This window comes from Convolutriloba macropyga, chromosome 5, assembly GCF_964194025.1.
Source record: "Convolutriloba macropyga chromosome 5, txConMacr16.3, whole genome shotgun sequence".
Taxonomy (NCBI): Eukaryota; Metazoa; Xenacoelomorpha; order Acoela; family Convolutidae; genus Convolutriloba; species Convolutriloba macropyga.
In genome coordinates, this window is record NC_134472.1 from 67,406,732 (window position 1) to 67,428,723 (window position 21,992).

Sequence of the window (21,992 nt, forward strand, 5' to 3'; positions counted from 1 at the left end):
AGGTCAAGTGAGTGCTTGTCACTCTAATTGAAGGGTATTTGAGGGAAGCTAATACTTTTGTCAACCTTTGTTTTTAACTATTATCAGTACGCGACTATCATACGTGAAATGAAACTGAAACTCGAACTACCCCATTATCCGCAAATCATAATTGCAATGTATTCTTGAATTACAAAACCGAATCTATTATTACAGATTGAGCTCAAATGGAGTACGGGATAGCGAATTTGGTATGCCAATTTTGATGAATGTTGCGATATTCATACCAAATCAGAGAGCGCGGGGCAGGGTATAACTTATCCCCAACCCCAAATTCAGTGTATGCGGAGGATCTTACGGCATATATATCTCTATCCAATCAATAGTTCAGAATTAACTAGTAAATCAGTATAAATAAGCTTTAAGTCTACCAAAAATCAGTTCAAACTCGTTAATGTTGTCTTATTTAAGTTGACGTACAGTGCGTATCGAGGCACGGTATTTGAGCAGTATTTTAATTGTTACTGTGTCTTGTTTCTGTAAATCAACTCATTTGATTGTACAGCCTAACTTTACTCTGACTTATTGAAAAGAGAATCTAGAATTCTCAAATTTTCTTATTGGGGAACGGAGTTCTAATAAGTAGAGTTATTGAGCAGATAAACTGTTCGTTCTTGTTTCTTTCAGTTTACAATTGCCTAGGCTGATTCCAGGTTTTTCAGAACTTACTTACATAAGATACAAGTCTATGTTTTGCCCATGTGTTAAGATTGGGTATAAATTATAAAATCCAGGCCCATCGATATAGTTGAAGTGGTATTAGTTTTTGTCTATTCAAACAGTGGGCCTACCCAACGTGCATAAGCACACAAATTGTTTTGTTCCTCGCATTTGCGGTATAGGAGATATCTTTGAAAACCTATAATTTGGCGACTAAACGTTAATTTGATTTTTTGGATTTTCTCTTTCAAGCGAAGTAATTTGGGAAAACTGAACGATAAGATATTGGGACTCATTGAGCATCGAGTAATGCAACGGTAATCTACAGTATAGTGGAGAATACAGTTCAGAAAAGCTAACTGCAAAAACGTAATATCCGGTCAGATTTGAAACCACTGAATTAGAGAGCAGCCGTAACAGCTGATGCTCCGAGGCATAAAACACAAAACTTAGGTTTTTAAATCTATTTGCCAAAATTGTATCACGTTTTAATGTGTTTCCTCTTAGCAAGTAACCTAAGTTTCATTTGTCTACCAGTCTGTAGGCATGGTTTGGCTCACTGTTGAACAAGTGGTCATCGCGCCTTTCAGGTTCAAATTTTTCACTTTGATGAAAATCTTTTGATGAATTTTTTTTTGATGAAACTATTTTTCAATTTTCATTGTGAACCATTCAGTAGACCGTTCTTTAGTCAACAGCTGTTTTTCGTGTTTGTTTTTTGCGTATAATTATGTTACCGCTTTCGTTCACTTCACGTTGGAAAAATAATTTTGTTCGGGGACCTCAATTGTTAATAAAGCGAATGTACCTGTGACTTCATTATATTAGAGTTTGGAGGGGTGGTGCGTTAAGTCATTTTCTACGTTTTTAATCATGCGTAGCCTACCTTAACAAAACATTATTTATAGGCTCAAGAGTTCTCAATACTTGGTATTTAATTGATGTTAAACTACTGCTGAAGGCCAGTGGAGTTAAAATGAACTCAGCTCAAATAAAATAAAATCATAAAATTGGCTGTTACTGGTGGAATCTGACAGATTAAAGTCTATATGAAATCGGATGGCTTTTATTGTGTTGTCATTGCGCATTTTGCTTTATTTAGTTTCTTAACTGACCTGTTGCGACAGAGCAAATTAATCTATTTCAACTATCCTTTATAAGTTGTATTTTTGAGTAAGAGCTTAACTTTCTGAAATCGCTAAAGAATCTGTACAATTCGTTCAAACATGATAACAACTGATTCAAGATGTCTTCACATTTGACGCCGTAATGCTTAGTGAGAATATGCTTTAGGTATCGGGCAATCAAATAATTTAGACAGTTTCTTTGAAATTTCTCAGTGAAAAAAAAATGTTCTCGGTTTGCAGAAAGCGGTGCTATATCGGATGATGAAGCCATATTCAGATTTAAGGTTTGTTTTCGAAAATAAGTTTAGGCGTATAGCTGGAGCCCCAGAAGCCTTTATTTGCTTTTAGGGGGCTCGATGTCTTCGGGGAGCTTTTAAATTTTTAATCTGTCAATTTTACTCATATCTCGAGTTTATGCAAAAACTCGAGAAACATGAAAAAAATGTACTATTCTAAAACATAAATTTGGAAAAGTAAGTATTTGCTACATTATGATTGTAAAACCTGATTGCTAATTGCACCAAAAGAGAGGAATTGAAAGAGAGGAGACAACGTCTGTGCAAAAGTTGCGGCCCCTGTTGATCGGATTGAAATAGTTTGAACGGAGAAAGATTTCACATAAGAGCTTGTTTCTGTCACGTGATATAGCACCTGCCAAATTGAAACGCAAGCGAACGTATAAAAATAATGGAACATGTTGAAAAGTCAAAGTTAATATACGCGGACAAAATATACCGTGTACCATAAAGGTGAAGAAATGAAACGTTTCACAAATTAGTGAGTAGAGTTCAAAAATCAAGTTTAAAATGTAGAAAAAAATTAGATGAAAAGGAGATATAGGAAAAAGGCCTTGCCATTCAAATGCCAGCAGTTTATCGCAATTGCAGGTTTTGGCTTTTTTCAAACTTTCTATTATTGCAACTTTATGGGACAGACTATTACATAACATAGAGCTAAGTTGCTAATAGAGCTAAAAAAAGACATTTGGATGGGCTTATTGGCATCAAAGCTCATTTGCACATGGACTGTTTTTTTGAACTTCTGCTTGCGCTTCAAATTTAACGTACACTTAGTGTTTTATCACGAAGAACCATAGCATTTTAGTATCATGTAAGTTATTGGTCGCAAGCATCGTTACGAATTGAACCAAATCGTTGGAGCATTGAGTGTGGAAAATCTCGACAAGCCAGGTCTTAAAACCGGTAGGTAGGTGTTGTCCAGATATGAAAGTAATTTTTTATAGCAGTCTGCTTTGGACTGTATTATTGCTTGAATTTTATTCGTATTGTTTATTGTGCAACTCGAAGTTTTTGTTTAAGTGGGGGTGAAGTTATTTTTTTCAACGAAGGTCTGGCGACGGCTGAAAACTTTCGCTGTAGGTCCTGCTGGATCTCGAACGTGGGTGTTGTTGCTGTTGTTGTTGTTGTTGTTGGTGGTGGTGGTGTTCTGTGCGTATTGTGTCTGCTATTGGCTCTGTTGATAATTGTTGTTGTTGTTGTTGTTGTTGATTATGATGGCGTTGTGATGTAGTGTCCTGCTGTCTGTCATATGTACAGGTGGAAGTGTGAGATAGCACCAAAGTTTGCAATCTGTCTCTTTCTGCTTCTAAAGCCTCCACCTCTCGAGACAAAGAGGCATTCTCTTCTGATAGTTTCGCCTTCTCCTGAAACAAATATAGTACGTAGCAATGCGTTTCCTCTTTCCCACCCGGTAGAATATGATTGTCTAAAATAGATTAGTTTACATATTTTGTACTCTTATGTAAGTTGGGATCTATTCTACCCCCCTCCCCCATTCAGTGTTTTTTATGACCTCCAGTTACAAATTATATGTTGTTATATAGCACGTTACTATGTAAAGATAATGCACGTGCGTCTGGGAGTCATGAAACATTTATTCCCACTATTTTTATCTCGAAGGGAGTCCCGTTCTCAGGTTTCTTTGTCTTCTTTGGTAGACTCATACCGCAGATTAGGAGGCTGTGTTACAGCTCTTCGTTGGCAATCTAGGGGAGATATGTTTTTGTGGCTCTCTAACTTTGTAACTTTTATGTCTCGTTATTTTTGATAACAGCTTAAACAAGAACTTTTCATTTTCCAAGCTACAAATTGCTACGAAATTGATCTAAATGATGTTTTTGAACAGATTAACTGTTTAATTTTTTGCTTGCAGGCCAGAAAATTGTTCATTTTGTAGTGATGTGGTGTTGATTAACTTATAGAAAAATAGAGAACTAAACCAATGTGTAAATCAAGTTTCGCCAATCCCAGAGAGATTTAAAAAATCATAGCACATAAAACTATGTGTAGATTTACAGTCCAAACCGACCTCATTAAAATTGTCTGAAATCCGTTGTTATAAGCGGAAAGATAGATATATTATGATGTAAAATAGAAATATATTGCTGTCAAGCGTACCTTTTTTGCCCCCAATCGTAAGTTATTAATTGCTCTTGAACGAAGTTCATAGCAATTATTGCAAACGTGTGTGTGTTTTTTACGACTCGAAGAGGAGTATTGGCTTTCTTATTTTTTTTACCGGAAGTACTATTCGTTCAGACGATGTTTTGACCTAAAAACGAAAGTGAGTAAAATTGCCTTGTGAACTAATTTTTTCTGAGCGAGAGAAGTTTTTGATCATGAGCTGCGTTTAGTGAATGACTTTTTTACATTGAAAACTAGTTTTTGACTGGATGGCCCATATAGATAACCGTTTTTGGCCGTTTTGTTGTCCAATTGGCCCAGTTCTTTTGTTTTTAATTTGGTTTTTTGGTAGAAATAATTTTTATTTGATGCCATATTGAAATTTAAACCTCTTAACTTGATACCACAGTTTTTTTGCAAAGTCTGAAAATGCGTTTGAAGTTCAAAATTTGCATATATTTTTTGAGTTTCAAGTTAATTTTTGAATTTTTTTCTAGTAATTTCTTACTTTTTGGTTCTTTCAGCGGTCTTTTTTTGTCAAAAATCAGTTATTAAAGCAACCTCCTTTTGATAATTCATATACTCAACGCCTCTTTCTACCTCAATGTAATTTTGTTTTATAAAATTGTACATATGCTAATCCGATTTTGGTAGTTTTTTGAGGGACTTTATTTTCGTTTCAATAATAATTCAATCATTTTTTGGCGTTAAGTTTTTGAAAAACAGTTGAATTTTTTTTCATAAATGCGGTCTCAAAATTTTATTGAACATTTTGCAAAATATTTCAATGTTTCGTATGTTTTAATTCAGATTTTTCATTTTTTGTTCTGTTCAGGAGGATGGATCTTTGTCTCTGCTGAACAATGAAATGTATTCGTTTTTCTTGACTTCTTAAATTTGATTTTTAACTTTCAAAAATCAATGATTAGTCTTTCTGTTACGGTGTTCCTTACATTGTGTCCATATTCTTATCATTCTAGTTTGTATTAATCTAGTTTTGTTTCTCTTTGGTTTTGGTTTCTCTTTGGTTTTTCTGTTTTTCTAGTTCTTGTAAGTGACAAGATTGAAAACAGGCAAAACTATGAAAACAGAGTTAAGAACAGCAGATTATGACACTATATACGGGCATCCGCAGCCTAGAAAGTCAGCACTTCGTTAGGTTATAAAAAGGAACGCAAATACATGGTTTCCTGCAATGAGCTCTGAAGATATTCAAAAGTTTCAGTTTTTGTTTTCGTTTACTAAATATATTTTTGTAATATTTAGGTACATCGTTAAACTCTGAGCGCCTGAAGCATTACCAATAGAAATAGTATAAATGAACCATTTGATGAAGTTGACTTTGATATGTATACCAATAATGTTTTAAAAAAATTAGGGAACGATTTTCTAATTTAGAATGACGTTAAATGCTATCGCATGTCCTCAAACCAAGAAGCCGGTATTTGAAAGTTTTAAAGTTTGAAATATAATAATCCAAATATGCGTTTTGTTCCAACATTTTTTCAAAATGGGGGAATATATCGAAGCAGGTCGAGAAAGTTGTATCGAGAAAGTTGTAGTAATTTTAGTTACTTAAAATTGAATTTTGATTTGCATGAGTCTTTGCTTACATTTTCAGGCCAAAAATTGAAAAGATTCTATTTGACCAATTATTGAGAAAAACATCTTATTTTAATTAGAACAAAACATGTAAAAATATAATCTGTTGCGCCTTTTCTGTTGATTGAAAACTAGTGTAGGAACTGATGTCCTTCCGTATCAAAGTTTGTTTGGACAACAGAAAATTTTCAGGAATTCAGTGCTCTCAAAATACCAAAAACCAAATAAAAAGCAAACTAAATGCAGAAATGATTTCCTTTTTAAATTATAGAGTTGTATTCGAGACAATTCGTCAAATTTGATTAGAATTGACCATTTATTCAGTTTCAATACCACACAGACGTTTAAAATAGGTTTCGTGAAATAAAAAATCAATGAAATTGGTTATAGAAAATAAAAAATGGAACATTTTTTTGTATTCTTTATTTTGTCAAATACAAAAGTTCAATTTATTTTTTAATGCTTTTTTTCAAAATTACTCGACCTGTAATATTCTAGTCTTTGAACGATTCTGTTAATTGAGATTTTTAAAAGTTTATTGTCCGTAAAACTCTACAAATAAAAAGCTAAGAGTTGTTTAAAATTTTAAAAAAGCTCCCTTTTTTTCAGTTCTTGTAAATATTATTAAAATTTTCTGTTTCTTTTAAAGTAGAATCCAAAGAGTGAAATGCTGAAAATAAAATTTACTGAAAACAAATTTTATTCAGCACTGCTAATTAACTGACCGTTTGGCCAAAACAAGTGCTTCTTTACATGTTAGACACCAATAAATGCAGAGTGTAAAAACTGTTAGAAATCTTACATAATTAGAATCACTTAAAATTTACTATTAATTGCGTTTTTAAAAATGTTTACTGAGCGCAATATTGTCTAAACTAATTCGAGCTGGTGAGTGATCTGCGTTTTGGACGAAATAATGTGACACGTAAGCCTATGAAGCATCCAACATGGCATAATTTTTTGGAAAACTTTTTAAATGTTAATTTCATTGCTGAGAGTCAAATATTTTTGTATTCTTTGTTAGGTTTTAAAACTTAATACAATTGTTCATAGTTTTTTTTAATCTGAGAGCGATTTGGTCAGATGAAAATTCAACATTTATGTCCAATTCGAAATTTGACTAAAGAACTAAGAATTTTTCCAAAAGCTAAAAAAATTATCATACTTTTCTATTTCTCTCAAAATAGAATCCAATTAGTTAAAGGGCGGAAACATAAAACTTACTGAAAAGGATTTTCTTCAGCGTTTTTCATTAACTGCCTGTTGGGCCAAAGTTAAGCTCCTTTCGAGATTCTAAAAACTAATAGAGATCGTTGAAAATTGGAAAAATTACTTAACCTCTGCTACCTATTGAAATTCTAAACAGTTTTTGAACACCAAAAATATTTTGAATAAACCAAACTGAAAACCCATCTGCGAGATTTGGAACATTTTAGTGGCCCCTTAATCTCATGAAGTATCAATAACCCCACAATTTTTCGAAAAACGTTCGAATCACAATTTTGGTTCGAAGTTTAGTGACAACGTTACTTAACTTCGTTACTAAACAACGTTACTTAGCAGCTGAATTAAGTTTAATATTAGAATTTTACCGAATATGCAGAATTTCGTACCAAATATGAACACTTTGACACTTAGAAAAATTCTATCAATTTCTGTCTCTTAATTTTTTCTTTTTCTGTTTCAATCCCAATTTGCGTCAAGCGGATCAACGGCGGCTATTTTCCGGCTATGTTTTGATTTGAATGGTGTATTCAAAGGATTCCAGACAAGAAAAGTTATTTGTAATAGAGACAATAGTAAAAGTCGTAAAATTAGTTTGCTGAGCCTATTTTACTCTTTTTGACTAATATGTCAAGCAACAAACTAGCAAGATCTTTCAGAAAGATGAAACCGTGACACTAGGGTTTGAATCTTTCTTTTTCATCTGTGTTTTGTTGATTCAGTCTTGTGAATCCCACTCTTCTGCATAACTTTCTGTCGTAACTATACACTCACAGACTCAAACGAGCTGTGCTGTTACTTTAGAATGACTTCTGATTTCTGCAGCACATTTTTGCTGCAGTTTCTAAATATAAATTTTAGGCTGATTGATTCACTGTATCAGCCTTGGTGCTCCAAAAATGCCCTATATCTGTCAATGATAATTGATGATGTTTATATTTGCGCGAGTCATTGATTTCTGGTTGTTACCTGTGTGATAGTGTGTCAGCATTACCTGTTCTAAGTCACTCTGCTTTGTCTTCTGTCTCTCCCTGGCCCTTGCAGCAGATTGTCTGTTCCTCTCCTTCCGTCTCTCTATCACAAAATTCGTCCGACGAATCGACGCCTATAAACAGCATTCGAATCTTGAGTATAAATGTCTTCTCCTAGTAATAAGTTGTTGGAAATTAGGCTTTAGGATTTGAAAAACCTGTGAGCAACATTTTTGTTTTTGTTGTATAACCTCCTTTCAATAACAACTTTTTTGTCCTGTTGATCGACCTCCTGCTGTAGAGTTTCACTGAAAACAAGATAATGCCACTAATGCTTTAAGAGTTCGTTTCTGCTTCCAAGTTCGTTTCCAAAATTATATAGAAATGCGCTTAAAAATGTTAGGTGGTTCGTAATGAAAGACCGTTCGGGTTTTTTCACATAGTATTGAAATTGTTGAATTTTCCCGACTGTTTAGCGACATTTTTCAGCACTCACACATTGTTAATCGATTGCAAATTTTAGCTTTTGTTGCCGAACCTTACCCCAATCTTATTCTTTTCCTTTTAGCGCTTTCTTTTAACAAGGCGACGGTACTTTTTTTAAATTTGTTGAAGCATACTTTAGGTCTGGTTGTTGGTTGTTTTGCTGAATCCAGCCTATTACTGTTCTAATATCTGCATCTTTTTCATCTCTTTGTTGCTCTTCTGCTAAATTGAGACTAATTAGGTTATCTGTGAGGTCTGGAAACTCATCTAATGGATTTGACTACGGAAATGAATTATTTCTTGTTTTCTTTTTAGTTTAAATAGCCCTTGAATTTCAGTTGTGGGTAAAATACTTTGCCTTTTGTAGTCCTCGTAATATCCGAGTTTTTTGAGAGCATCTAATACGTCTACATTTATTTCATCATTTGAGACATTTAAGACATTGTTGCTGTTTTATCATTCTCCTTTCTAGAGAGGAAATCTGCGGCGTAATTAGTGCGTACTGGAATGTGAGCAATTACTATGTTAAAAGCGAGTATTCTGTCTGGGCAATTCCAAAGAGATGGCGGTATTGCTTTTGATTGAAAGAATTGTGTAAGGCTTTTTTTCTCAGTGAGTATAATTACTTGTTTGCTTGATCCCCAAATGTAGTGTGAAAAGTAGTCCAGCGCATAATACAAAGCTAGGAACTCTTTGTAATAGATTGATAATTTTAATTGCGTTGCGTTAAACAGATGCGATCCAAACGATACGGGAGCGTATGTTTTCTTCTTTCTTTCCAGTTTCGTTTACATAGCCTACCACCATTAGTACAGAGCCTGCACCGTGGTAACTAGCATCACAAAGAATTACATACTGTAAACCGGGTTTTGGTTGTCGCAATGTTACGTTTATGGCTTCCATTAAATCCTTCTTTATTACTTCTAATGCTTTTACGTGTTTTTCTGTGGTTTCTATTACTGCATGCTTCTTCAGGAGCTTGTAAAATGACATTAGTTTCCCACCTAGCTGTGGGATGTAATTACGGAAGAATTGTGTGAAGCCGATTAATCGCTTTACTTGTTTTGTTGTTTTCAGCATTTTAAATTTATCAAGGAATTTAGTGGTTTTCGCTTTTTCTGGTGATATTCCGTCTGCAATGATGTTATTCCAAGGAATTTCATTGTATCAGTTGCTATTTCACACTTTTTGGGTGACAATTTTAGTCCTGATTGACGTATACAAATGAATATTTCTCGTAAAGAGGGCACCAATTGTTCAAATATTGTTACTGCATTACCAATATCATCCTTAAACTGCGTACAATTTCCTGAAGCTAAACTTGGATCTTAACAATGTCTGTTGAGTGAACTGAATCCAATTACTGACTTATTTAATCCCTGGGCAAGACATTTCTATGCATAAGTTCTCGAAGCAAAATTAAATGCTAGCAGTTGCACTGCAATATCGTCTGCCATTTAAACACAATGGTATGCCTGAGAACAATCAAGTTTCGTAAACAACTTTTCCCCAGCGAAGTGGTTTTTTGCATCACTCATGCTCGAAATGGGGAAATTAGTATTCACGTAGTCATTTTTCAGCAATTGATTTACTTTTCTCAAGTCAATTAACAGTCTAAGTCTTCCTGAACTCTTTCGTTGTGCGAAAAGGGGACTACTATATCTTGATTGAGACAAAATCGTTATTAGTCCGTAGTAATGCAAGCACAAAACCGTTACGGTATTCAAAAAGCAAAAGAGTTTATTTATGCAGGTGCTATTCAGCAAAATTGCCAGAGGTATGAACTACCCATTTAATCAATTAAAAAACCAATAAAGCCGCCCGTGTAGTGCTAATTCTGCCGTCCGTAGTAGTGCTAATTCTACTTGTAGCTCATTTCTCAAATGGATAGGTATTGGAGGGCCTTGCTCCAATACCTATCCAATAAATTGGTATGCGGCTTTCTGGAGTTAACTTTTTTTTCAAATCTGTATTATATCCGACGTCAAATCTGTATTTTGCAAAGATGTCACTGAATGAAGCTAATAGTTCACCTACAGCTTTTTGCTCGTCATTGAGGGCCGATTTTTCCCACAGGAATTTTCTCAGAAAAGTGATTTTGTCCTGATTGTTTCCCTTTGGGTCTAATTTTTCCATTTCTTGCAGTTTTAGCAATTGCTCAAAGATTTCTCTCTGTAAGGGCGAAAAATTTCGGGTCAGGGCACGTTTCAGGCGTTGGGAACCACAATTTGTCATATTCTGGGGCCGGTTTTGCTGGTTGCACTTTTCTTTTGGGAGTATCTGTCACTTGAATTAATTGGTTTAATTCTGTTAAATAATTTTTGCGACATTTATTAATTGAGGATCTACTTCTAGTAACTTTTCAGCTTGGTCAGACGTTAAGAAGGAGAATTCGGCTATTTACTCTCCTTTATTTTTAGTGACTGGGTGTTCAATAATTTTCAAGGCATGGTTATAAATAATATTATTTTCAGCGACTTTACTTAAAGAGGACGTTCATTTTACCTCACTATCTTTTTCAAAGATTTCACTCGGAATTATTACTCCACAAAGGTCACTGAATGTTTTTAACTTTTCCTGCAGTTTGCATTCTAGAATTGCTTGTTGATTTGGCTGTAATACTTGCTTTTTCTGCGTGTAAATTTTTTCCGCTTTACTACCCTTCTGGGTTGCTCTTCTCGCTTTGTTTCATTTGTTTGTAGAGTCTGGTCAGGGAATTTAATGTAGCTTTGTCTTGGGCAGATGCTAACTTTATTTTTAACAAATAATGGGTTACCTAATATTACAGGAGTTGTGACAATTAAAACAAGGAAATCTTCAGTGAATGTTTGTGTGCCCAGTTTAAATGTAACTTTAATTGCTTTATCAATTTTAACTATATTTCCGTTTGCCATTTTAACTTTATCTAGATCAGGTGTTTCTTTTTCAGTTTTTGAGTTAATTTTTGTGTTAATAAGTCCCTTGTAAAACTCACGGCTTATCACGTTTGCACATGCTTCTGTATCAATTAGTGCGCGTCCATCTAATTCTTCAATAAATTTAACTTTAACATAGAATAAGGTTCTGCCTAAGAGGGGAACAATGCTGATTAGTTGTTGAACATGTGTTACTGGCTTTGGTGCGGACTGAGGTACTTGTGTTGGGAATTGCACAGATTTTCTCACTTTACTTTTACTATTGTTTCCTTTGCGTTTTCTACGCTTTTTTACTATTTTCGTTATAAAATGGTTAAATTACTTTATCTAAACTAGGACTGGACGTACATTCGTTATAATAATTTACTGATTTTTTATAATTTTAATTTTTGTATTAAGATCGGGCGGCTTTTTTGGTTTTTTAATTGATTAAATGGGTAGTTCATACCTCTGGCATTTTTGCTGAATAGCACCTGCATAAATAAACTCTTTTGCTTTTTGAATACCGTAACGGTTTTGTGCTGCAGTTTGGCTATCATAAACTCTTCCCTGTCGAAGAAGATTTGCAGGGGTATTCCTTGTTGGGAACTGAGAAATTGTTCTATTAACATAAGCTGGGTGAACAAATGGGGGCTATCTGAAGGTTCATTCCAATAATTCCGAGTTTGTGGCTGTTCATTATAGTAAAGTGGTCGAGGAGCATTAAATTGTGGTCTAAACTCTCTATAATTATTAGAACAAGCCGCATACTGTTGCTGGGGCCGATAGTTTGGCTGAAATTAACGATAATTAGGCTGATATTGGCGATAATTTGGCTGATAATTTTGATATTGCGGGCGAAAATTTGATCTATAACTTTATCTGCTGACTTGTTGAGGGTAATGTGATGTGAAAATGTTTACTGGGCCCTGTTTTGATGCCTCATTTTTATGTGCTACTTTCTGCTCAAGTTTCTGTTCATGTTCTTTTTGATTATTTGAGATAGCAGTTATTGCTTTAAGCCTTTTGACTGTGTTTGATTCAGTTATTTCATTAAATCCGTCATCGAAGTACTCTTCTCTGTTACACCTCTCCCTTATTGCAATCTGTTGTCTAGCTAAGATACATAATTGATCTATTGTGTCTGTATCTGGCCGTTATAACAGCTTAGGCCTAAGCCAATTTGACAGACTTAATGAAGAAGCGCTTTATTTGATCAATTTTACGATTTTCTGACGTTTCAATGGCAGAATCTTTTGCTGCTGTCTCTTTCAAATCTACGGGCTTCAGGGTTACCTGGTTCTGCTGGTTCTACTTCTGTGTCGGGCGGCGGATATGCTTTATTAGCTTCGGTTCTTAATTTTACTAATAAATTTTTCACTGTATCCGTTTTCGGATTAAACTTTTGGTTCTCTAACTTTATTATTCTGATTTCTCTCGAGTTGTCTTGTGTGAATCTATTTCTCAGAGCTGCTATACTCTCTGCGAAAACTAATCTGGTAGCCTCTGGTAGGGTTGAGAAGGTACTTAAAGCATCTCCTTTTAAATGTAACTGCTGAAAATTCGATTGTTGCGCTCCTGCAATTCCTGCAACTCCGATTGCACCCGTTATTAACTGTTCAAACTCGTTAAAACTGTCCGTTACTGACCCAGAGAAGGGTGTGATGTTGATTTTCGCGTATGCCATTTTGCTTTTTACCCGTTTAGATTATATACCTATCGTTAAATCGGTCTGATTTCGTTCTAAAGTATTAAATAGCACACTTAACTTCACTTAATGGGGAGATTAATTGGTTAACAGAGATAAAAGAAGTGGAAAATAACTGTTCCTAATTGGTTAATGAGTAGCACAAGAACTCAGAAAAAGAAACTACTGAAACCATTTGCTCGAAAAATAATAAAGATGGGCTGCTTATGAACCTATGCCTAAAGCTCCGGTCTAACCGTCAGACTGTTAAAGTTGAAGCCGTTAGGGCCGCCGACGTCTCAAAGAGTGCCCCTTAGTCTAGCAAAATTCGTGGGGACCGCACGGGCCTTGTGGAAGCTGCGCTCAGATAGGCAACAGCATAATGACAGAAGTCATTGTTTGATTCATAAACCTCCGGAGCTGATTAAATAAATTTGGTTTGCCCTCTTTTAATTAATGTTCAGTATGTGGTTTCAGTAAATTAGCTTAATCTGAGGTTATCTGATAATCAGTAATCATGTTATCAAGGTTAATATGACTATCTGGTTGAAGTTTGTTTCGGATAAGGCCAAATTTTGCTGGGGCCGATAGTTTGGCTGAAATTGACGATAATTAGGCTGATATTGGCGATAATTTGGCTGATAATTTTGATATTGCGGGCGAAAATTTGGTTTATAACTTTATCTGCAGACTGGTTGAGGGTAATGTGATGTGAAAATGTTTACTGGGCCTTGTTCTGATGCCTCATTTTTATGTGCTACTTTCTGCTCAAGTTTCTGTTCAAGTTCTTTTTGATTATTTGAGATAGCAGTTATTGCTTTTAGCATTTTGACAGTGTTTGATTCAGTTAATTCATTAAATCCGTCACCGAAGTACTTTTCTCTGTTACACATCTCCCTTATTGCAATCTGTTGTCTAGCTAAGGTACATAATTGATCTATTGTGTCTGTATCTGGCCGTTATAACAGCTTAGGCTTAAGCCGATTTGACATAGACTTAATGAAGAAGCGCTTTAATTGATCTTTTTTACGATTTTCTGACGTCTCAAAGGCAGAATCTCTTGCTGTTGTCTCTCTTTCAAGAATAATAAAGATGGGCTGCTTATGAACCTATGCCTAAAGCTCCGGTCTAACCGTCAGACTGTTAACTTTGAAGCCGTTAGGGCCGCCGACGTCTCACCATTAAAGAGTGCCCCTTAGTCTAGCAAAATTCGTGGGGACCGCGCAGGCCTTGTGGAAGCTGCCCTCAGATAGGCAACAGCACAATGACCGAAGTCACTGTTTGATTGATTAACCTCCGGAGCTGAATAAATAAATTTGGTTTGCCCTCTTCTAATTAATGTTCAAGAATGTGGTTTCAGTAAGTTAGCTTAATCTGAGGTTATCTGATAATCAGTAATGATGTTATCAAGATTAATATGACTATCTGATTGAAGTTTGTTTCGAATAAGGCCAAATTTGCGTACTTTTTGATTTATGCTTTTTGCTTTCCAATAAATTGCAACGCGTTGATCGTCGCACATAAATCACAATAGACTTATGGATTGAAGAGGAAAAGGCAGTTACTATCTGAGCTTGCGTTTTGTTTTTGTTTTTTGTGTAATTAATGTTGTTTCTTTAATATGTTCAATAAAATTGGGGGAAGCGCGACAATTTTTAATAGCGGGGAGAATGTGTTCTTTATAAATTGACATAAATTTAGCACCAGAAAGTACTTTTACAAATTCATTTACTCACAATATCCTTGTTTGTAAATACACTGTGTTGTTTTTGTCCATTGTGGCGGCTGTGGTTGAGTTAGTTCCAGTTGTTATCCACTCAAGCACTTTTGAATTATTGCTGCATTTAGTCCACAAAGACACAAACAGTTTATACCCATTCTTTCCTTTGTTACTGCTCTCTGCATTATCGCTTTTCTCGGAAAAAGTGTGATGGATGCTAGCTGAAGATTCTTGAGGTAATGAAGTGGAAGAAAATAAAGAAAATATCAAAAGATGGAAGAAAATGTCAAATTTGTCAAAGAATTAATCGGGATTTCGGTCCGTTAAACTGGGAAACAGTTAATAACTCCTGTCACCATGTTACGCACTGATTTTAGGAGTGTTCCTCGTGGTGTTATTGAGGTCAATATTGGAGGTAAATAACTTGAATAATTGACATTGTACAAGGACTTATTTAGATGTTTCACAGTGCGGTTTTTAGCAGATATATTTTGAATAAAGTTAGCTAGTAATAGCCTTTTATTGAGTGGTTCAGATGCGTGATATATCCACTAATTGCCTTGTATTTTAGAATTTTACTTAGCTCTAATTTAGCTCTAAGGAAGCCTGTTTTAACTTCGCATTTTTTAAAGACTTTCCTGTTCAATCTTTAATTATTTTAACGAGAATTAATCAACAATAATCAATAAGTTTTCAAGTTTTACTAAGGTTTTAAAGAGATTGTGGTCAACTGATTGTCAGGCTGGTTCTCCGGTGTTCTGGTGATGTTCTCCGGTGTTCTGGTGGTCGTAGGTTCCGCAGGGCTGTACCTTAAGTTGTATTGGTCCTTCGCAAATATTAACTGTTCTACAAGTTGGACAATTTCCGGCTTTTGTACGTCTCTTCATGTTTGTTAAGTACATATACAATTTCCGTATTAGCACTTACTTTATCAGATTAATAAATTCACCAAGTACATAGTTTCTCATGAAGTTATTTACCAAATATGCGAATTCATCGTCAGGGAACTCAAAAATGTAATTATTGAGGTTTTTAGGCGCTTAATATGTTTATCAGTAAACTGTCAATTTGCGATTGTTTTTAGTAAACATAAACAAAATAGGGGTTACAGGCCTAGATGGAAATACTGGATATATATGGCCTTGAGATCTATCTGAATATGAACTAAATTATAGCACTGTTTATGGATATTTATAGGGAAAACATCACGTAACTATGAGGCACGAAATAGGGGCGTGACAGTGCGCAAAAAAGTTTTTTTCAATACAGAAAAGGTATATCTCAATGTAAAATTTGTAGGTGAAGGAAACTCTTTTGTTTTGATGAACTGTAATAATATAACCGAGAACATTTTGACGTATAGAAAAAGTTTTGTCGCAATAATCATTACTAAAGTATTTTATGACATGAGAACGAAAATGCACAGCAGAGTCAAGTTTATCAGGAGTCAAGGTTTCATTTTCGACAACAGATGAACGTGTTGATCGCTAAACGGTTAAACGTGAAAACAAAAGGCCAAATTTGCGTTATTGAATTTTTTAATAAATATTTTTGCAGCGTGCACTTAGAGAAGAATTTTCTGAAGCAGTTAATCAAGAAAATAGCTATCAGTTAGACGGTTTCCTGTATACGCTTAAATAGTGGAAAAGCTGACGGCTAAGGTCTGGAAATTTTCAATCTTGGTGTCAAATTTTCCAGAAATCAAGAACTAAATGGTGGACTGAAAATCAGTTTTCTTCCTAATTGTTTTGTCATCGATTTCTCTCTTCAAAGCAAAACAATTGAAATAAATATTTCTCTATAACCTCCCGCTTTTACGGCCTTTTTTATAGTAGAGTCCGTCAATTAAAAGATGAAATTTTTGTAAAGGTGAAGTCGACGTCAATAACTTGGATTTTCCGTGTTTTAAGGCTCAAACGCCCATGTTGACATCGACATTTAGGTTATCCTTCAGAGTTGAATTAGAGGAAAGTTTGGAAGCTAGCTATATGCGAACGCAGAGACGCCTGAGCCTCCTCATGTTGAAAATTTTAGTTTTTTGCTCGATAGATTGAAGATGATTTGTCGAAACGGCAGCAGTTAATCGAGTTACATTTACTTCTACTATATGACAAAAAACATAGCATACAACGGGAAACAGAAAGACCAAGAGAATCAAGATTTTTTCGTAGTTGTCATTTTTTTACACACTTGAGAATAATAGCTGACTCATTGGAAGACACGGTTATGCCGAGTTTGATTAAGGGCACCATGAGCTTCAGTAACACGGAAAACGCTAACCAGTGTTCCAGCTAAGAGGAAATAAAAATTATTGGTCTTTTAAAAAATAAACTTTTCACCCCCGTGTACGAGTCATCAGAAACGTGAACTGATCGCACTAATCGGCTCGAATTTACAAATTTATACTAACTTTTTGCTTTGGCTGGAATGCAATTACCATGTTGTTCTATGTGTGTAATGTCTTGCGTGGGTATAAATTTGTTCCAACGATCAAAGGTAAATAAAATTAATGCTTGTGAACAAATTGCCCGACCTTAACGTGATTGTTTGAGCTTAGATATAGTTATGAGTAATGAGTAAGCGGTAGCAAATGTTAAACAGTTGAATTAGAACTCAACCAAGTCACTGGTCGGTGGTTTGACAGTTAAGTGATGATTAGCTGGTAGAACTTTGAGCTGTTCTGAATAGATATCTCAGTAAGTTGAAAATATTAACCATTAAAAATATTCGTTAAGCTCATTTTATTGTTTATGAAGTTGTTTATCGTTCTTTGTTTTGGTGAATGAGTAAGATTTTTGAAGCTATATATAGAAAGTGTAGGCGAGTTTTAAGTACAGTGAATGATTTTATTGATGAATCTGTTTCTTCTGTAGAGCGAGAAAAATTGATCGATGTTTTCTTTCGTTCACGTACAACTTAGAAGAAGGTAATCATTATTTTGTATCAACTTGGCGCCTTTTATATAATTAAAAGCTATATAGGTATCTAGAATATTTTAGCACTCTGGTCTCTAGTCAGGACGTGACTATGTATGTGTCCGCAGAGAACTATTCAAGTCCCAGCCTAAACCCAATACAAGTATGGACATGACAGAGGTTGCGGAGGGTGGGTACTGCTGCGCAGCTCAAGATCTGGTTTGAACGTAATTTACGCCTGACTACTTTTACTCTGTTAAGTTTACCGGATACCTAGAATTTGGGTAGTTTGTGGTACATTTAAGCTGCATAACATAAATTTGGCCGGTTCCGATACTTCTTTCGATTTGAGCCATACTTAAATTGCGGTCTGGTATATACCCATTATCAATATGTTCCGTATGTACCATACTTTACTGCAACAATTTTCGATTGATCGGATAACTAAAGATTTATTTTTTTTTTGAAAAAATATTGAAAGTTTCCGGTCTGCCGAGAGGTCAATGTCTGTTCGTTATAAAATCAAGCTATATAAAATCATCACCTTTACTGGCGTTGACAAAAGTCCAGAAACGTATGTTAGTCATACGTTTCAGGCAAAAAAAATTATAAGAAGGTGTTTAAGAAGTTAATTTTTTCCGTAAATCTTAGAAGAAATATCTCCACAATGTTTAATACATCATAAATAAATAAATATATAACAGGAGGAGACAGAATAACGGGGTCATGGGACCCTCTAAAATGGGAAGAACAACTTGTCGTTATTCATTTTCTTACTCAAATACAATAAATTAGTTTATTCAGTCGGGACAACAGCGAAATCCAAGAATTTTTTTTAAATATACAGCAATCAGCATTAGAAAACACCTTGCGGCAATGTTATAACTTACGGCTTCTGTTATTTAAAAGCATCGAATCGATTTTTTTTTATTTTGAAAATTTGAAGAAAAAGAGGAAAATTTCGAAAACTTCAAAAAAATGTCCATATCTCGTAAACTAGAAGAGGTACAGCCGTCATTTTTTTTCAACAGAATCGCATCATATAATTAATGTTCTTGTAGCATGCAGCCACGGTTTTTTCTATTCATTAAAATTTCAAAATATGCTTCACTAAATCCTTATTGTTTACCAGGTATCCCTCTTTCTCTTTACGTTCAGGGTAAATTTTTTCAATTTTCTAAGTCATATGTTGCCCAATCCCAATTTTCTAAGTCATATGGCATTACTCTATTCAATTCCATCGTGTTAAATAAACGTACTATGCGAGAACTGGTTAAATGTTGTTGTAACTTTGTCGAATGAAGGTTCATGTAACAGGTTCAGACTATATATACGCGTTTCAAATTCTTTAGATTGAAATTTAATCAAAGAACTCAAAAATTTTCACTATGTAAACCTTTGATTGTGCCCATAAAAAATTAAGATGTTCATATATGTGAAGCTCATGCGCAGCAAGGATGCCAATAGAAAGGAATATATCTTCTGTACTATCCCACTTTCTAAAATGAATGTTTCGGGATTTTTTTGGGAAAGGTAAGGAGTGAATTTAATGACCTACGGCTACAGCGACCATACACTTAAATACCATATTGTTAATAGCCGCGTCCTCAATTCCAGGCGGCTATTATTGCGCTCCTAAATGTTTTTTACAATTCAAAGAATTTGAATTGTATTGGGGCGCTGTTTTTTGTTTAAGATGTGTTCACACATTTTTCAATGACTTTGATCTTTGAAAACGGGATAAACAGGTAAAGCCCAGCGGGCATTAAGTTTCATTAGAGGCACAAAAGTGGGCATTAGTAGTCCTTCAAGTGCTTAGAGTTATGCAGCTGCTGTGGTTGCCTTAATTTAAGGTTAAAAGGTCATTTTTAGGAGTTTTTGGGCTCAAAATGGTGCAGTTTTTCATGTTTTTTTGTGATTTTTGAGTTTTTTGAGTGATTAATCTTAGGTTGAAGTTTTTAAAAGTTGATGAAGGCCTTTTTTGGAGACAAAATTACTTGTTATGACCATTTTATGAATATGTTTTGGTGCTACAAACTCGCAAAATGATACTAATTATTGCAAAAGAAAAAAGACAAAAATTTTAAGTTTTTTGAAAATTTTTGTCGTTTTTTGAGTTTCTCCAGATTCAGGGGCCAGGGAAGCTGCTCTAAGTTTTGATAATAGGGCACTGCGTAGTTTTGAGTAACAATGGATTGAATTTCAACATTTTCATGTCTCGCAATTTTTTTGAGGTTTCCTAAAGTATTTTTTTTCCAATTTTTGTTATTTGTCCATTCTCAAGTGCCAGAAAATCTATTCCACGTTACTGCATGGTTCTTAGTTTCAATGGATCCGCTTTCAACAATTAAACCTTTCGAATCTAAGAATTCTTTTGATAAAATTTCCAATTCAGTTTTTCTTGCCTCAGTAGCCAGGTAACCTCATCCAGGGTTTAATAGTATGTTATTAATAGAAGATATTATTATCATAATTTTCAGCAACATTTCATCAAAATATGCAATTGATGTCATTTTTTAAAAAAATTTCGGTCATTTTTGAGTTAATCAATCGTTAAGGGACAATGAATTTTTTCAGTTCTTGCAGATAAAATACTGGGCCGATTTCAGAAACAAAAATTGGTTCTTAGCGTAGTTTTGAAATAGGTATATTTAAAAGGATCAAATTTTGCCTTATGTTTAAAAGCTTCAAGAGTGTTAGCAATGCGTATATTTTTGTTAAAATAATTTGATTGTTTTAGTTTCTCAATTTTTTGAGATGATTTTGTGTTTTGGATGGCATTCAATTGATCTGTTGGTCAGGTAGAGTACTTCTAATTTTTTCATTCAATTATTTGAATTTTATTTCAGGACTTGTCCTGCTATGTTTTTTTTACTTCGTCTAACAGATTTTTGTTTCGTCTTACCCTGACTTCTTGGAATTGACTTTTTCAATGACTTACGTCACTCAAAAAAATGACTTCTGAACTCACTTACGGAGCTTTAAATTTTATGAACATTTACTTGTTAAAGGTCAATAGTGTGCATCTAAGTAGTGCCAAACATATATTTCCTAATTCTTGATTATTAGAGTCTTGAGTTTTTGATTTCGAATATTAATTTGGATCTTCTCAGTTTGTGCCCCCAGTACGTTATGCGCCCCCCAGTTACAGAGTATGTGCCATTACATAGTAAGTCATTATGTAAAAAATATTGCACGTGCATCTGAGGGGTGCAAATAATATGCGCCCACTAAGCTGAGGGGCACACACGGAACAGATCCTAATTTTGAAAAGCCCTGTTAGGGCTTTCTCCTTATAGAGCTTATGTGTCTCATAAAAATGACAGTCCAAAGCTAACCCAACCCAAAAAGTCTAGTGGTCTATTAAAGGACTGGTGGTCGATCTGTCTATCTAATCTCTTTAGTTGTTTCAATTCATGGAAGGCCCCAAGCGTCTATCGCGGCTATTTTCCGGCAATCTGCCGGCTATATTTGGAGTGGCACAGCCTTACTGTTATAGTATTGAATCAACAATATTCTAGGAACATAGTGTAAAAGCTTGGTAACAATTCCAAACAAATTACTTAATTTAGTTGTGGCCAAATTAAGGACAAGCTTATTTATCGATAGCCAATCATGCAGGCTGTTAAGGTCTGAAATTATTTCATTGTCTGGGCAGAACGTTTGGTAGAACAAGGTTGGTCCTTGCAGAACGCCGCAATCTACGTGTGTCCAATTTGAGATTTCTACGTTAACCACGATATGTTTTAATCGGTGATTAAGATATGGATTCAGTCAATGTTGTGCATAAATCCTTATGCTTGATCTTTAGTTTTTGCAAAAAATATTTTGTGATCAACTGTGTCTAAAGCTTTCGCAGATCCAAAAAATACTTTAAATAATTCCGTTACTGTTTTTGTTCAACCTTATCTTCTCTGTAAGTTATACAAGTGCATAAATTGTACTGTGTTTCCTTCTGAAACCGAATTGTTTGTTATAGAACAAATTAGGTTTTTCCATCTACTCATAGATTCGATTATACTTAAACGGCTCAAAAATTTTACTCCATACAATAAGTAGAGTGATACGCCTTTAAAATCAGGTTCAAACCATTTTTGTACTTTGGCTTGACTTTTGCTTTTTTAAATTGTCGGCAAAACGTCCAATGTGACATGATCGATTTATTACGTGTGCTAAATAAAGTGCACGTTCACTGCTTGAACTTTAGTCAAATCGTTGCTTATTTCGTCATCGCTTAATGAAAA

The 21,992-nt window shown here is 34.7% G+C and overlaps 1 protein-coding gene across 2 annotated transcripts in view; it reads right to left on the minus strand.

Annotated features, from left to right (window-relative positions):
- Positions 1–2,271: 2,271 nt before the first annotated feature.
- Positions 2,272–21,992, minus strand: part of LOC142339571 (uncharacterized) — a 40,447-nt gene continuing 20,726 nt past the window's right edge. For both annotated transcript variants that reach the window (XM_075389712.1, XM_075389711.1), the window contains exons 6-7: positions 8,070–8,180; positions 2,272–3,489 (exon numbers count right to left, since the gene is read on the minus strand). In XM_075389712.1, the coding sequence (XP_075245827.1) occupies positions 3,166–3,489; positions 8,070–8,180 (435 nt within the window). In that variant the 3' untranslated portion in view covers positions 2,272–3,165. The remainder of the gene's footprint in view (positions 3,490–8,069; positions 8,181–21,992) is intronic.